Genomic DNA, 18,772 nt, shown 5'->3' on the forward strand with positions numbered 1-18,772 from the left:
AGCTCTGTCTCACAGGAGCATTATACAACAGTAATGCCTATTATTATTATTAAGTATTTATATAGCGCCAACATATTACGCAGCACTGTACAGTGTATATATATATATATATATATATATATATATATATATATATATATATATATATATATATATTGTCTTGTCACTAACTGTCCCTCAAAGGAGCTCACAATCTAATCCCTTCCATTGCCATATGTCTATATTATGTAGTGTAAGTACTGTAGTCTAGGGCCAATTTTTAGTGGGAGCCAATTAACTTATCTGCATGTTTTTGGAATGTGGGAGGAAACCAGAGTACCCGGAGGAAACCCACGCAGACACGGAGAGAACATACAAACTCTTTGCCTATCACATGTCACTATGGAAAAGATGATATCCAACACCCGGGGGGTCGTCAATATGGCTGCCACTTTTGTAGCAGAGTCACAAAACTAAGCATTTTAATTGACATTTACAGCCAGCCAGAAGCATTACATGGAGAATTAGGGTGTTTTTTTAATTTCTTTAACACAAATGTTGTGTTTTACTTTAGAAAGTCCACTTTTATAGGTTTCTATCAGTTGGCTCATCAAGAAAACAGCAATTCTCTATGTAGGATGCAGAAATGTTATGTTAGCAGCTGTTGTACAGGGATTACTATATTTTTATTGTAGAGATGAAATGTTCATAGAGTTACAGATGTCTGAAAGGCCATCCAGTCTCTGTGTGATCATTTGTGCCTTTGGTGATTAGAAGAATGGATCATGCTTCCTACATGGTTTAACCCTAACCTAAGCATGGCATTGGGCCATTAACTTGTGGGTTGTAACATCTATTCATAGCTATTATGGGGCATACCTATGTTTCTATGCGAATAAAGGCACATTTTGTCCAATTTTCCAATGCAAGTTGCAGTAACTCAAAATGAACTATAATGCATTCAGTCAGCATTCATCATTTAAAAAAAAAAACGTATTAAAGGACTTTTTGTTCTTTTCTTTTCCAGGTTTAAAGGCTCTAGAGGTCTTCATCAATGTGACTAGGCAACAAGTGGAAGACTTCCATGGCTCGGAGGACTACTGGTGTCAGTGTGTGGCATGGAGCAATCTTGGCACCTCCAAGAGCAAACGGGCCTCTGTACGGATAGCCTGTAAGTACCATGACAGAAAATGTGCATTAATAACAGTGTGACTCATTATTATTATTGTTGTTATTATTATTATTATTATATTGCTTATTTAAAAAATACCCATAGCAACCATTCAGATTCCATCTCTTATACATTTAATATATATTTTCTTTGGCAAATTAAAATAGATCTTTTACCTATGCCTGACTGTGCCCCCGGATGAAAGAAAAAAGACTTAAAATGTAACTGTCGGGCATAAAATCAAAAATCAATTCTTTATTTTTATCTGGTAAACAAGTAATAAGGATGCTAATCAGGCAATCCAAAAGTTAAAATCACTATTACTTTTCTTGTTTATAAATGATCATTCTCCAGTTTACCTGACTCTTATTTGGTACGTTGCCACAAAATGGAAATTGCAGGGCATGCTGGTTTTTTTGCTTCTTTATTTTCCCTCAGACTTAACTAATGTGCAGAAGCAAAAAAGGACAACCCAGCATGCCCTGCAACTTCCTTTGTGTGGCAACGTACCAAATAAGAGTCAGGTAAACTGGGGAATGATTTATGAACAAGAGAAGTAATAGTGATTTTTAACTTTTGGATTGCCTGATTAGCATCCCTATTACTTGTTTACCAGATAAAAATAAAGAAATGATTTTTATTTTATGCCCGACAGTTACACTTTAAGTCTTTTTTCTTTCATTCGGGAGCACAGTCAGGCATAGGTAAAAGATCTATTAGACACATATATGAATATGCTATAAAAACAGGACTCTGTGGCAGAACTTTTTTTTTTTTTTTTGTTACAAAAAGTGTGAGCAAAACAACAATTTTACACTCGTTACTGCTCAACAACAACTCCTGCACTCAGGTGCATTTGGCTGTCAAACTGACAAGCCGTCCTTTGTTTCAAATGCCAGCTATGCAAGTTTTGAACAAGAACAAATCAAAGGAATAAGACACAATATATTGTATTCACCATGACAATGTCTAGACACATTTCTATGCTGCGGTTGTCGCTGTTTCAGGACTGAGAATTAACAAATTAGGCTCATATGATTATAATTTTATGCTCAGTTTATGTAGCGCCAGCACATTCATCAAAGCTTTTCAGCGCCTCTACCAAGTTTTTTTTACAAACATAATCCTTTCAAATAGTAGAAAGCAGATTTCTGGTGTATCCACCAGCAACATAAAAAAATGGAAAGAACTGTTGAGTTTGTACACAATGGATTAAAACTGAATGAACATTACAAATTTCTGATTTATTCTGCTGTTGTAAGTGTAACTCAATGTTTGCAGTAAAAATAAACCCTCCAAGACTTATTTACATGTTGGAAAAATGTTTCTGTATTAGCTCAGCTCTCTTTGCTTTGCCTCTGTCTGATGTGGAAGAAAAGCAATAGTCAACTGAATTCAGTATGGTTATGTATGGGCTGTGGGAAGACATTTAGGGATCCTGATATATCTCTAGCTGTCAAATGCCCTACTGAAGAGGATATGTGTAAGGCTTGGTTTGAGGTGTACACAGAATATACAATAATCGAGGTCAGATCGAGAACTGAGGTCATACATGGGCAGAAACTAGGTCAAATAACAGGCTTGGATCATACACAGGTATTCAGATGGCTAAGTCAGGTGCTAAGGGCTGAGTCAGGTGTTAAGTCGATAAACAGGCTGAAGTCATACACATAGGATCAGATGGCTGAGGTACAATTAAGGATGAGACAGAGACAGGGTTGTTAGGGTAGCCGAGGTCTATAACGGGTATCAAATGAATGTAGTACAAAAGGATGAGGCTTTAATCAAGTGGTGGGCACGGCGGGGTCATACACAGAAACAATCAGAATAATTACAATATACAATACACAATACTAGACTAACTAGAGTACATATATATTGCGGTGTGCGCAATATATGAAATGTAGCTCTAAAAACTATCTGACTCAAGATAAGGACCAAGAACCAGCGAACTGATTAGTATCAAGGCTGATGAGCAAGTTAATTCCCTGGCCTTAAATACCCAAAAGGCAGAGTAAAAGCCCACCCCCAGCATTGACATCACCAAAAGATGTCAGCTGACGACCTCTCAGCTGACATCCCATCAGGTCACACCTCCTCAGCCTATAAAGGCTGCTCCGCCCTGCGCGTGTCCGTCTGAAAGCACTGCGCATGCGTGCACGCTGATCCACCGCTGCAGGGGTGCCTGGGATGCCACTGGAGGACGGCAGAGCGGGAGTCCCACTATGCAAACGACTACCATCGGAGACGCCACGGGAGTTGCCGCAGGAAGGTAAGGTTGTTACAATATGCGAATGTAAAAATGACATTGTGGCACTAGTCTGTATGTCACACCATAGACATTGATCATGGCTCCAAGCACATAAGTAAGTACGGCGAGCAACTGCAGAAGGGTTCAGAGGTGTGGGGGGCCTCAACTACTAACCTTTCTTTCTCTGATACTTCAGATCAGGTGTTTTTATGGCTACACATGTCATGGGTGTGAAGATCCTGAGGGCCACACTTGTTTTATTAGCCTTGTATGATCAGCCCCCAGGCTGTGAGGGTCACCAGGAGAAGGCAAAGAAAGGCTACCTTCATATGGCATATGACAAGTACATATGGCTAACTATACATGGGTCCCTCTGCTTACCTACACTGGGGTCCCACTGGCTACATATACTATACAGGAAGGAGGCGTTGCTATGGGGCCCCATAATCTCTCTCTCTCTCTCTCTCTCTCTCTCTCTCTATATATATATATATATATATATATATATATATATATATATATATATATATATATATCTGCAGACTGAAGTAAACAGGTCATTTTAATAATATTGGTCTATGGGTAATGGGTATGGGTGGAGTACACACACACAAACACACACACACACACACACACACCGTTTCTTCATTGGGCCATCACATTCATTAACTTCTTCCAGGTACAGTCTGCCAAGTCTGTTGCTTTTGAAACTCACAACTAAACACAAAAGCCACCCATTCAATTGTTTCTGGCTCTGTCTGCAAAACAAGACAGGTGATAACTGAGCATTTCCTAGGAGATCATGTTTAATTGTAAAATATAACATTGAAGCACTTAGCAGTTAAAAAAATGTACTACAAAGTATATAAAAAGGAAATATCAAACTTATTTTAAAGGGAATCTGAAGTAAAAATCAACTTATGAGATAGTGAATTGTATGTGTAGTACAGATGACAAATAGAACATTAGTAGCAAAGATATGAGTCTCATGTTCTTTCCAGTACATAAAGAGTTAAGAAACTTCTGTTGTTACCTATGCAAAAGTGCTTCTCTGAGCTCTCCGACCAAACTTGGGTCAAAGGCAGTGCTGTTTTCTGAAGCACTTATACATCAAAGAAGCAGTGAAAGACAACTTCAGATAAGGCTATACTGCAGTGAAGTTCAAATAGTCATTAGCTCTGCTCTGTTTCATAGTTTAAAAATACTGAGTGTAGTTTGGAAACTGTAATATGACAGAATGATGCAATGTTATTATTAAAAAAAAAAAAAAAGCTTATATAACTGAAAATAAAAATATGAGACTCTTTTTCTTTGCTACTAATATTCTATTAATTATCTCTACTACACATACAATTTATTATACATTTTTGTTCACTTCAGTGTCACTTTAAGTAATTTATTGTGCAGTGGGAGCTTTAACCACTTTGTCCTCCTTGATGTAGAACTACGTCAAGGAGGCTATGTGCGCTCCCGCGTGCTCCCGAGGCCGATCGTTTGCCCAGGAATCAATGAATCGGGCCATGGTGCCCGATCACTGATTCCTCTCCCCCGCAGAAAAAGCGATAGCTTCTCTCGGAAGCTTCGCTTTTTCTGCCTCCTATGTCCCTCTAAGGGTACATGTAAAAAAAAAAAAAAATACACATATATTTACCTAAAACAAATACTATTTACATCCCACCCTCCCAAAAATATCCCCATAAAATGTTTAAAAATAATAATAAAAAAAATACAATATTTCTCTTAGTTTTTTTTTTATAAGCTTGGAAATAGTGATGGATGCAAAACTGAAAAAATGCTCTTTTATTTCCAAAAAAAATATTGTCGCCATACATTGTGATAGGGACATAATTTAAATTGTGTAATAACCGGGACAAATGGGCAAATACAATATGTGGGGATTAATTATGGAGGCATGAATTATTTTAAAACTATAATGGCCGAAAACTGAGAAATAATTATTTTTTCTTTAAGTTTTTTTCTTATTGTCACTGTTAAAATGCATTTACAGTAAGGTAGCTCTTAGCAAAATGTACCGCCCAAAGAAAGCCTAATTGGTGGCGGAAAAAACAAGATATAGATCAGTTCATTGTGATAAGTAGTGATAAAGTTATAGGCTAATGAATGGGAGGTGAACATTGCTCAGATGCATAAAGTGAAAACGACCGAGGGCTTAAGTGGTTAAAATATTTTTCTTGATAAGGTTTGAAAAGTTATTTATTGATAAGGTAATAGGATATGGCCCTGATAGCCAAATATACAGACAGTTTAGGGAATATCAGAAATGTAGCGACTTTTGAATGGCAAATCAGTTTGAAATGGCAGGAATTGCAAAGGCTTTCTGTATGCAATGCCTAATCCAATAAAATTGCAAGGAGTGCTTCTTTAATATCAGGTTTATTGGCGGTCCCCTGTAAGCTGCAGTCCAGCATGACTGTTTTAATACATTAATTTTGCTCCTCTGTAAGCAACGAGTGATAACAGAGCGCCTCGGTGGAAAGCTTATAACCACCTATTACTATCTTCACATGACTCCCATTTTTCATTATGAAGCGTTCCATACGGCAGATGCGGCCCGTAAAATTTCTCTTTAAGATAGGAATATTCCTGGGGAAGACTTTTAGTCCCATGTGTACTGTTCATTAATTTCTGGCTCACTTGGGTGCTTTGCACTACGGCAGCTGCTTGCTGCTCCATTGCCTTTCTATCAGAGCACATGTAGAGATGAGACAGGGATCATTGGTGTTATAGTTACTTTCAGCATGCTTATCCCAACAGAAAGCTATAAAAGACACATGATTGTTTTCTGGCTTGACAAGCCTTGAAAATATTTCGCTGAAATTTCTGTTTTATGAGCTTGTGGTTGTGGACACAGCAAATATTTACCGTGCAAGGTGCTGTGTTTACAGACTTGCTGGCCCTGGTGCAGATCTTGCATCTTGGTTTCCCTTGTACTATTGTAACCCGCTTTATCCGCTAGCACCAGGCACTCGGCTGAGTGGAATCCACCAGACACTGACTCAAATGAAATTATCAAAGATTTATTCATGACCTAACAGTGGTCACTGAAGAAAGGAATCAATCAAGTACACTTCAATGTCAAAATACACTTTCCTTGCACATCAACGGTCAAATAACACAATCTTCTGGTCTTCACTGCCGGTGCACCGGTAAAAGCTGCGGAAGGAAACAGTTAGTTACACAGAAATTATAGTGAGCTACAATAGGTCTTCTTGTACAACAATCAACCACTTAACAGCATATAAAACTCACAGTACCGATGTTGGGTGTGGGCTGGGGAAATGGGCTGGTCTACTGAGCAATTCAGTCCAGTACCTAATCAGTTCTCAGTCCCTTGCCACCAAGTCCAATCTATATTGCTCAGCAAAACCTTGGGGGAAACTCGTGACAGTTCGCAATATGGTCTTGAATAGATGACATTTCTTTGGTTGGTCCAATCAGGACATTCACCTTGCTCCAAGATTTTGTAGACTCTTTAAGGTTGTATCTGTGGCACTGAATACACTCTACTCTAAATACCTTCCCTCTGAATTCTGCTCCCCAACACAACAAACAAAATAAAAAATAAAGCAAATAATCAAGAAGGGTTAAAGCAAAATAAAGATAAACAAAATAAAATATAAACTGACCGATGCACCCCTCTATGTCAACAACACCTCCCCACTACAATATAACTTTCTTTAAGTGCACTTTGATGTTAAAGCTGAATGAACTCTAAATTAGAGTTGATGCAAAACTTGGAATCCAAGTACGTTAACTCTGTAGCTTGATCAGGTATCACCTGGTTGCTCCTGCAGCACACTTTAATATCACCAGATGCAATGTGACTTCTCCTCCACTCTTCCACTGTAATGCTGACAGGTTCACTTTAAATATCAAACTCTTGTTAATTCTGCAGAACACATCAACTGAAGAACTTGCAACTTGTAACTTAACTCCTGACTCGACAGGAACAAAGTCTTTTGATACAGCAGACCCTAATGCTGGCGGGGGCTGAATCAGCTATGCGGGTAGGGAGGCTCACAAATGTCTATCAGCAGCAGCTAGGCCTGAACATGCAATGTACTTCTTATCATCAGCAGTAGCTTCTCTTAGCACAATGTCGCTGTGTGTGGAAGGCTCTCTCACAATAACAGTCTCTAGTAACACCACTATAAAACACACTATGTGGCTTGAGGTTGGCCCGCAGGCCTGTACTCATCTGTGTGTGGCCTCTGGTATGGTACGGGTGGACCCTGTGCACAGGGTCTCTCTGGTCTCTGGTCACTGCCTGGCCCACTGCCGCTGCTCTTGATCACTCGGGTGAGCCTCTGTATCGCCGCCAGGTCCCCCGGGTATGCGTGTGGGGTGACTGCTGCGGCCGGACTCCCTCTTCCTCCTGTCTCGTCCAGAGCGCTCTCCTTGTGTACACCAGTTCCCTCCGGATACACACTGTTCTCCCCGCCCCCTGAGCCTGCGCAGTAAGTTTTTGACTGGCCGCGCGGGGCTTCTGGAAAGTTCCGGTAAACTCCTCTAATTTGCATAATGGATTGCTGGGAACAGTCTATGCGACTTGTTAGTTCCACAGGCTTAAAACTTCAGTGCTGCCATCTTGTGGCCGTTTTACAGAAGGCAAATCTGCAATTATATTTTGTAACCTTCTTTTGGGGGTTACACTATACATTACCACCGGTATGGCCACTTCACATACTAGTGATTAGATATGGTCAGTTAGATGCAAATGACTCCAGCTGGCATGTAAATGTAATGCAGGGTGCTTGCAACTTGAAAATAGCCCAATCAAAAACACTTCCTGTTGATTTTGATTGAGCCAGTTTGAAGCTGCATAGAAATTGCATTAAAGGACAACTGAAGTGAGCTGTATATGGAGGCTGCATATTTATTACCTTTTAAACAATACCAGCTGCTACTGACAGCCCTACTGATCTATTTGGGTGCAGTAGTGTCTAAATCACACTCCTGAAACAAGCATGCAGCTAATCTTGTCAGATCTGACAATAATGCCAGAAACACCTGATCTGCTGCATGCTTGTTCAGGGTCTATGGCTGAAAGCATTAGAGGATCAGAAGTATAGCCAGGCAACTGGTATTGCTTAAAAGGAAATAAATATGGCAGCCTCCATATCCCTTTCCCTTCAGGTGTGCAAGCAGTGCGTTATCGCAAAATGCGTAGTTAACAGTGATCGTAAAACATCATTTTTATTGACTGTATGCTTCATTGTATGTGACACAACGTGGGGATAACATGTGGCAACATTTTCCCATTCCGTTACATTCCTGCTGTCATGACCACCTTGAACCTAGCCTAAGACAGTTTCCTTCATTGCCTGCTCACATTTTTAGCTTTTCAGCATGTACATAAAGGTTAGACAAATTGTAGGACATGCTTAAATTATGTTCTAGAGTCCCAGTGGGTACATTTCGATAAAGTGAGTCCCGATTTGCATATCCCTTCTTACAAACCTTTGCAGGGAAAGTTTTTTTGTACCGCCCTCACTGCGTTTCTCTTCCAAGGCCCATCGCATCCACAAAGCCTTCAGCGACCATTATTACATATGGCCACTGTTATAAACTGAAAATGTGATTAAAAATATTTGACATTCAATTTTGGTTCTCTGACCATGTATACATTTAGAATAAGATTTTACTTGTGTGAGAGTGCCAGCTCAGTGAGCTAATCAGACTCCAGTACATGAGTATTTCTAGCCTTTTTGTCACTCCAGGCTAACAGTCCCGTGTCGTCAGCCCCCCCCCCCCCCCCAAGAAAAAAAAATAAAAATAAATAAGCACCCACATTAGAGAATATAAACAATGTGCCATGTAGGGTGGATGAGATACAAAACACCCACCAGTGCTGTCAAATTTTGTTGCACACCCCCTTCCTGCACTACCCCAGCTTAGTGTGTAAATGCAGAGTATAGTGCAGCAGAAGCTGTGCTAACACCTCTACGCTGGAGTCCAGTGCTGTGCTACCACCTTTCCACCCACCACTCGCTCTAGTGCCCAGCATCTACTACTGCATGTAGCGTGATTACATGCTACATGAGGAGAGCCAGCACTAGAGGGAGCAGAAAACAGACAGGCACAGCACTGGACTCCAGAGGGGAGGGTAGAGCAAAGCTTCTGCTGCGCTATACTCTGCCTTTGCACACTGGATTGGGGGAGCATGGACAGGGGACAGGAACAGATAGTGGGACAAGGGGACAGAGGGAGGCACAAAGAGAGACAGAAGGAGGCACAGAGGAACAGAGGGAGTCACAAAGGAAAGCACACCGAGCCAGATCATCCACAAGGCAACTTAGGCAGGTGCCTAGGGCCTGGAGAGAATCAAGGGGCCTTGTTAATGCTGCTTCCCAACAAATCCTGCCAAAAACGCTAGGTGACCATCAAGGGTGGGCCCAAAGTCGTTGCTTGAATAGGACACTATTTCACCTTAATCCATCTCTGGACACACAGGGGGCAGAGGTGGCACAGGGGGAATGAAGGTGGCACAAGGAGACAGAAAGAGTCACGAGGGGACAGAAGGAGGCACAGACACTTGTGAGGTTGTGGCTTAGTTTGGGATGGGGCTTAGTTCATGGGGCAGGGCTTAATCAGGGGCATGGCACCCCCAGGATGAATGGCACTCCAGGCAGTGGCCTGAAATGCCTATACCTAAAAACGCCCCTGCCAGTACATTGCAGTATCCAAATATCCTTTCCTAGCTATACTCTAACAGTGAGGCAGACCTATAGAAAGGGAGAGCAGAAGGAGACTCAGTCTGATACCCACCAATCAAAATGAAGGCTTTGGAAGCTTCATCACTTCAGAATTTGAATGGTGATTTTACACTTTTTTTTATATATCATGACATAGGTACTTGAATCACAAAAATCATGCAACAGGTGACACTTACTGCTTGAGGTCCAATAATTCTCATTTCCTCTGTGTTTTCATTTTTGGCTTAAGGTTAGTTTTAATGAAGACCATACAAAAGCATTTATATTTGCTAGGCAGAGGGAGCAGTCTGGATAACATTGCAGTCTCACTTTAATGTAATCTTACACTGTTTCTGTTATTCCTCTCTGCCTTTGGTTTGGGGGTCTCTTGGTGGTTGACATGTCTTTGCTACAGAAGGAAATATCCTAAGCGCTTAGAGAGGAGAAGGTGGCTGGAGACACATTGTAGAGCCATCACTAGATGTCAGGTCTACAAGATTAACTATGTACACAATCTTTATCATCAATAATGATGTCAGAAGTGTGCCATGGTTTAGTTGGTACATACCAGAATCTTGCAAGTGTACAATTTAATGCCAGTGAGAAAGAAATGTGGCCATTTTTGCTGTTTATATATATTTGCTGTATAACATTTTCACAAATAAAAACAAAAAAAAGAAAGTTTTTAGTATTATGTAAAAATGTGTTCTCTAAGGAAAGCAATTTTTCTAATGTATTGAGGTCTGATACACTTCCTGTCACTTTGAAAGAATGGACCCAGTGACAGTGCCAACTGGGAAGACCACATTTGCCCCAGATGTGAAAAGTGTATCTTTATAACCCATTTTTCACTATATAAGCATTGCAAAGACAGTTAAAGTACTCACAAGGTGAAAAGGGTTAGCAATCGTTACTTACATGGGGCTTCTTCCAGCCCCTAGATGTTTTATGAGTTCTTTATCCTTACCCCAGCTCCGGTGCTCCCCGCTGTCTGCCCGTGAAGCTCGATGACCCAATGGCGAAGTACGCATCTGATGATGCGGGTACGTGGCCGTCCGTGGGGTGGGCTCTTCTGTACATGTGCAGGAGCGCGCTGCCACGCCTCACATCATCAGGAGCACCAGAGCTGTGGTGAAGGACTCAGAAGACATGTAGGGGCTGGAAGGGGGCAGAAGACATCTGGGGGCTCTGAAGACATCAAGGCGTTGGAAGGGGGCAGCCAGCAGCGAGGTGGATGCGGCAGACTCGACTGATCCCTGAGATTTCATTCTGAAATCAATTGGGAATCAGCCTGCTTTGTATGGGCAGGCAACAGATCTCTCTCTAATCAGTTGGACACATTAACCCTTTCCCACAATCTTCCAAAGATAACTGTGCACTTCATTTAATTAAACATTTGCTTCCATTTTTATGCTTTCAATTTATTTTACTCCTGGCAGGTAAAATCTAATGTAATGCAAAAACTTTATTTCTGCACGTTTTCTCTGCAGATTTAAGGAAAAATTTTGAACAAGATCCACAAGGAAAAGAAGTCCCTATTGAAGGAATGATAGTTCTTCACTGCAGGCCTCCAGAGGGCATTCCCAGCGCTGAGGTTTGTAATGACTTATTGTGTTTTAACATTGACACAGGATTTTTATTGGATGTTTCGCCAGAAATACATTAGATATTGGTGCTGAAAGTGACAGATACAAATGTAATGAACAGGTGATCACAGAAAGGGAATGGCCTTTATTGTTCAATAATCCAAATTGGTTATCTATTGTTTTACCCACATAGTTATGTAAGTGTATTGTGTCTCATGTAAATGCATAATACAGCAACGTTAGAGATTCTTCTTCAACTACATAACATGGAGATTCAAATATCATAGTGTGTTTATAGTTTGTGGTGGTAAACAATAGACTTTTATTGCAAGTTTGTTAACTGGGCAATGCCATATTTTTAATTATGCTTTTTAAAGAGTGAAAAGTTGGACAGGAAATTATAATCTCTGTGATGTAATGGGCACACTGGAATGTCTAGTAAAATAATTGATTGGAGTAACAGAATATTTTTAATTAATTGTGAGTTTTGGTTCTACTTTTGACTGCTTTTATACAGTAAGTGTTGACCATGTTTGGTCAATCTCTATCACTCCCATGCCTGGGTCTGCTGCAAATGTAGACCATCACTTAACCCCTGCATATGAAATCAAATGACTTGTCTCTGGAAAGCTAAAAGTACGCCTGAACCGAGACAAATATAGGGGCTGCCATATTTACCTCCTTTTAAACAATTTTAGTTGCCTAGTATGCAGCTGATCTCTTTGGCTGCAGAATTGTCAGCATCACACACCTGAAACAAGCATGTGGCTAATCTAGTCAGAAATATCTGATCTGCATGCTTGTTCGGGTTCTATGACTAAGAGTATTAGAGACTGAGGCTCAGCAGGAGAGCCACACAATTTGTATTGTATAAAAGGAAATAAATATGCCAGCCTCCATATCCCTATTAGTTCAGGTATGCTTTAAAGGATACATTTGTGGTAAATAGATTTTAAAAAGGACACCTAATGTGCGTATGGGGAGTTGTGTGGATGCTTACCACACCTCCCATGTCCTGGCGTCTCTCCATTCTCCCGTACTGATGACGGTAATCTTCTTCCTGGTCATCGAGGTCGGTGACCTCCAACCTGGACATGCTGCATTGCATATGGGAGTATCGATATAGACAGAGTGGGGAAGCCAGAGAGAGAATGTGGCTAGAAACTGAGATGATCTAAAGCCCCATACACACCTTCAACCAAAGTATCTTAACACAAACAACTAGAGAAAATTGAACAATTTTGAGCTGCGGGAAAATACGTCTTGACGTGCATACGACTGTCATACACACTGCACGACTTAACGAGTGACTAGATACAAGACGCACAATCTGCATATTGCTAGCTACAAGGAGTAATCAGCACATCTCTTTCAACAACTGTACACACCTATTGTAGTTCGCCCAGACATAAGCAAGTCTGCTACGGACCAGAAAAACTTCCGGACGTGTTCACCTTTGTTGAAGTGTGATCGTTTGTACACACAGTTATCTTGCATAGGAATCTGCCTGTCGTTTCCAAAATCAAACCGTTCTGCAGAACGATGCAACTTTTTCTTATCAGTCATTTTACGCTCCTTATCTAGTTTTGTATTTTGTCGTTTGCACTCCACACGCACGTTTTGTCGTGCAACTTTTCCAAAACGCTTGCTAATCGCTAGATACAAGATACAGCTGTTAAGCGTGTGTATGGGGATTAAGAGTATGGTAAAAAGTTAATGATTTAGGGAACTGAGGGGAGAAGACCTTAATCAAATGTTGTAATTTACTGTCCATCCACCTGCAACTTGTACAAGGTCATCGAACTGTACACAGAATAAGGGTATGAAATTATTCTCATATTCTCATATAGGACACATGTGATGTGTGTGTTCCAAATGATTAATGTACCGGATACAGTCTATAGGGAGATTTCTGCAGATGTCTATGAAGGTTCTGTAAGAGGATTCCTAGAACTGTTCTCATCATTTGTGCTGCCACACTGTCCATTAGCCTAGATGTTATGAATAGAATTATTGCATTCTTAGATCAGTACGTGTCAGACTCAGAAATGTTCAAAGTGGAAGTTTGACACATTATCTCTCAGAGAAGCTGCTCTAAAAGGAGAAGCAAATATGTTTATATAGGGGATCTGTAACCTGGACCCAGTCAAAGCTCATTGCATTGCAAGGTTATCTAGCCACAGAGATGTAAAGCCTTGTCACAAACAGCCTTTGTGGCTAGCAAATTCATTATTTTAATCCTCTAGTGTTAGCAAGAACATGGCTGACAGCATCAGTTAACACAGAACAAATAGAACAAATATTCCTAATGCCAAAATAAATCTCATATTGCAATGGCTGTGATGCTAATTTTAAAATTATTCTCATGTTTCTAAAGTCAGAATTCAATATTGCCAGAGCCAAAACTGGAGCCATATTGTGAGAGAGAGAGAGTATCATGTCCAATTGCAGAGGAGAAATCCAAGTTGTAAAAGGTAAAATTAATCAGAGGTTGGCTGCTTTGCACATTGAATCTGTGCAACTTAAAGCATACATGAGCTAAATTAAATAATAGCAAATGTACTTACCTGGGGCTTCCTCCAGCCCCTGAAAGCCTATAAGTCCCTCGCCGCAGCTCCACTCTCAGCCAGTCTCCTGTGGTGCCCTCCATAGTGGCCACCGATTGGCCGGGTTGACGGCTTCCTATGCGAATATGTGGTTGGCTCCTGTGTCCAAAGGGGTTCTAACTTACTGCACCTGTGCAGAACACATTCAACCATTGGAAGGCGCAACCATGAGTGATGTGTCTGCTCGCTCACACATGAACAGAAAAAGATGTACCCTAAAATTCTCACTTGTACTGCATGCATCCCTGTCAAATGCTGTACAGCCACGCCCCATGGAAAAAAAAGTGCCTAGGCTGAGATCACAAGGGGTTGTGGGAGATTTGGCAATACTTCCTCTCTTTCTTCTCCTGCCTAGTTGCACCAATTGGATCTTATTATTTTTTTTTCATGACTTCGTGCTATTGGAGATGCCTACAAGCCATCCACAATATACCAGCTCTGCCTATGCCATCTGAATGATGGCCAGAATCAAATAGCGGGAATGCTGGTTGAGCAAATGTGTTTATTTTACAGTTATTTAAGCTAAAAATGATTATTACTGTTTAGAAGATATGTTTAATAGGCCTGAGGTACTCATTAAGTTTACTCATAAAAGGGTGTCTAAACATTTTTCTTGAATGTTTCATTTTAAAAATACCTTTTGTAACGTTCGGTTGTGACCTTGTTCACAGAACTGTTGCCCCACAGTGGCAGAATTTTAAAAAAAATGTAGCTTGGGGCAATTCTAGTCAAGATGACAATCTTCCCTTAAAGACACCTGAGGTGATATACAAAACATGAGAAAAAGTATACTGTATACTACCTGAAGCAGCTCTCTTTGCTGAATAAAATGGCGCCCTCCTTACCATCCAACAGTTTTTGTTCCTCCTCCTAGAAGTTAGCAGCAGTATCTAAGTTCTCTTTCTGAGCTGAGACGCTCAGAGCCTTGGAGCAACACAGAAAGGTGTTGAAAGGGCATTCCTACGATACCCAGAACTTTAGAAGCTAGTACAGGAGGCTGGGAAGGGGTGTTCCTAACGCAGAAATAGGCGTAATGCAGGAGTGCCCTTCCTACAAATGATGCTCCTTCCTATTACGAGATGCTGACAAGCTGATTATATGTCATTTTGGGGGAGCACTGCAGAGGCCAGAGGGGACAGATAATGGCACAGAGAGGACACAGAGGTAAGTAATTGGCAAAGGAACACAACTCTGTGTCCCATTTTCAAGATAGTATTTGCCTCGGGTAGAGACGATAAACATTACCTGTCTTGGTAGTCATTTCTATGCCTTGGTGAAGGAATGGTTTTCGATGGTTGAGTTTGTTGTAGACAACAGGTGATCAGCAGGTGGGATGGGTCTCATATGCTGGACACACACACACACACACACACACACACACACACACACACACACACACATACTGCTGTATAATTGAGCAGTCTTTGGGTAATTATACTGTTTAGCAAGAGGCTGAAACAGATGGAGTGTAATTGAGTAGATTTGTTTAGGTAAGCTGCGCTACTCCATAGACTCTAATGTATTTATTAGTGTACACTAGCTTCAAGCCCTTCGCCGAGTCTAGGAAAATAAAGATATGAGCTGAACGAGTCTCCCCTGTATAAGCAGCTGCCACTGCTGCCGAGATATGGATGGTAAAGCTTAATGGGCTCTTTGGAAAAATGCAGGTTTTGTATCATTACCATGACAGTCATTTATTCAGCCTCAGTAAAAGCCCCGGCTCCAGCTCTAGAAGAGCAATTTGGCTTCCCTTTGAACATTTAACTTGTTGATGTGAACTTTTAAGAACATTTATAATGCAAGAGAACACAGTCTCAACACAATACACTTGTTATTTCATGGAAACCAATTTATCGGTTCCAAAACAATTCATTATTTGCGAGGCACTGGTTTTTCTACTTCACAGCTCAGGCGGGAAAACTTATCGCTCCTCGAGAAAGTTATAAGGGGAAAAGAAATGGAAATGTGATGTTTAAATCTGCTGTTGAGATTCTCCCTTGCATAGTATTGTTCCTGTCTGCTTCTATACACTTCTACATTGAAAAGTTTTCAATTGAAGCTGCTTTTATATTCAGTCAAGAAGCCACTGCAGGTTTTAGGAGAAAAGGAGATCAGGTCTCAACCTCTTCAATTTATGGGATATATTTGCAACTTTGTTTTGTTTTTAATGTTGTTGTTGTTGGTATTGCTGCTATTATTAGTGTGGTTGATACTGTATAGTGACTAATTGCAAACTTACAATGGAAAAAAGTAATCTCTAATTAAAGTGGAACCATCACTAAAATGACAGGGCACAGGTACGTGTTACCAAAATACAAATTCCAAAGAGCACAATGGGCGCCATGGTGGCATAGTGGTTCACTCCACCTGCAGCTCCAGGGTCCCTAGGTCAAATATGGACCAGGATATTATCTGCATGGGGTTTGCATGGGTTTCCTCTGGATACTTCAGTTTTCTCACACATCCCGAAAACATACAGGCAAGTGAAACAATTCACCTAAATTGGCATAAAACTACTATACATTTGTAAGACAACGACTGACTATGGTAAGGATTGGATTGTGAGATTCTCTGAAGGAAAGTTACATGACTGCTGTATGTACACTATGAAAAAGTGCTGTGGAAGATGACCACAAATAATAAGCTTCATGTTTACAGGGAGTTTGTGCTACATGAACTTCTAGTTTCCTAGGCTGCTTTAAACATAAACACATATTTGTATGAAATATCTTATAATGTATTATATGCCAGCAGCTCTACATACCATCCAGAGATTGCTTCCAGATAATATAGCAACATCCTGGCACATGTTCCATTGATCTTTGCTAATTGCTATCTTACCCTGACGATGTTGTAGCTGGGGCTGAAAGGCACAATGCTGTCTCATACTTGTATCAGAAACACAGAGGCGCCAAAAGGATAAAACAATGTTGGAACTAAAAATAGAGTAAGGTGTACTCACCTCCTTATAGGAGATTCCACAAGTTAAATGTTTCAAAAATATTCTTTTCATAATGTATTCCAATAATTGCTGTTTCATACATCAAGGAAAATCTATGAACTTTTGATTCTAAAGGTTATGGCAGTCGTTGTTGTCCTGGATTCTTATTTTTAACCCCTAGCAGCCAATTTATTTAGAGGCTTGCAAGTGCTTCAGACCAATTTATTTGAGCACTTTTTGTTTATTTGTTACATTTCCCTGCTTCTAATTAGTACTGGTGTAACATGTATTTACGGACACTTGTCACTAGTGGGCAGTGTAAGACAATAGCTGAGTACTTGTGCTTTTAGTTTCTATATTTTTTTGCTAGTAGAAAGAGATCAAAGCATTTCAAGAATTTACAGCACAACTAGTTCTGCCAACTGAAGTCAAAAGCAGGGCACTTATCTCAAATAAGATAACTCTACTGAAGTTGCTAATGTGTTAATAAGTAAGTATGTCATTGTAGCCATAAAAAATAGAGTCTGCTTGGAAATGTACAGCTCAAAAATGTGATATGAAAAGTTCAGTCACTTTTTAATTCTGAAATATGAATTCTTCCAACTTTTTCAGAGTCACCTACCAAATGTCTCTTGTATTTCCCTTATAACCCTTCCCAAATATTTAAAAATAAAATGCCAAACAACCATTTGAAAGGCAACTGTGAAGGCGTTAGGGTTATGGATCCAGCAGAAAAACCGATGGCTTCTCATCAGAGGCTGCGGTCTTTCTGAAAAAAAAAAAGTTTCCGTCCTCTATATGCTTCCGGGAAGCTAGGAGGATTGGAAAAAAAAACAAACTCACTGTAGTACACAAATAGTAAACTACATCTACATACATTTTTTAGTACAACAAACACACATTATTACATTTAAAATTAACTGTCTGTTTCCCACACCAAAAATTAACCAAATAAAATTAATATTTATTAAAAAAAAAAAAAAACATAAATAGTTACCTAATGGTCTGAACTTTTTAAATATGCATGTGAAGAGGGTATATTACGACCATTTTTTTAAATTATAAGCTTGTAAATAGTGATGGACGTAAAGCTGAAAAAATGCACCTTTATTTCCAAATAAAATATTGGCACCATAGATCTAAAACTATTGAAAGTGGCGGAAGAGACCAGCATTTAATCTGCCTACTGTAATGGTGGTTGGACATGCCATGCCCATTTCATCAATCTTTTTTTGTAGAAAATTAACATACATTGTTTCTTTCCCCTTTCATAGTCTATAAGAGAAAATAATGCAGACTCTTCTGAAATTAGAACGTTACATGTGCCGTGGCATATAGATTGTAATAGTTATCCGCCAGAAAGGTACATCTCAGTTATACACAATTTCTTCCCAGCAGGATGGGGGTCTGAAGGTTGGACAGAGACTGAGTATATTTACACACATCTGAATGTCATCAAATACTGTATGACTAAAAACTGTTGGACTGGATAACAACTAGTGTATTTATGTTCCATAGACAA

The 18,772-nt window shown here is 40.1% G+C and overlaps 1 protein-coding gene across 1 annotated transcript in view; it reads left to right on the forward strand.

The window, feature by feature from the left end:
- UNC5D (unc-5 netrin receptor D) overlaps positions 1 to 18,772 on the forward strand; it is an 868,705-nt gene that overhangs the window by 338,820 nt on the left and 511,113 nt on the right. The window contains exons 3-4 of the mRNA XM_068273557.1: positions 1,007 to 1,150; positions 11,608 to 11,711. Of these exons, the coding sequence (XP_068129658.1) occupies positions 1,007 to 1,150; positions 11,608 to 11,711 (248 nt within the window). The remainder of the gene's footprint in view (positions 1 to 1,006; positions 1,151 to 11,607; positions 11,712 to 18,772) is intronic.

This window comes from Hyperolius riggenbachi, chromosome 3 (assembly GCF_040937935.1).
Source record: "Hyperolius riggenbachi isolate aHypRig1 chromosome 3, aHypRig1.pri, whole genome shotgun sequence".
In the NCBI taxonomy this organism is placed as follows: domain Eukaryota; kingdom Metazoa; phylum Chordata; class Amphibia; order Anura; family Hyperoliidae; genus Hyperolius; species Hyperolius riggenbachi.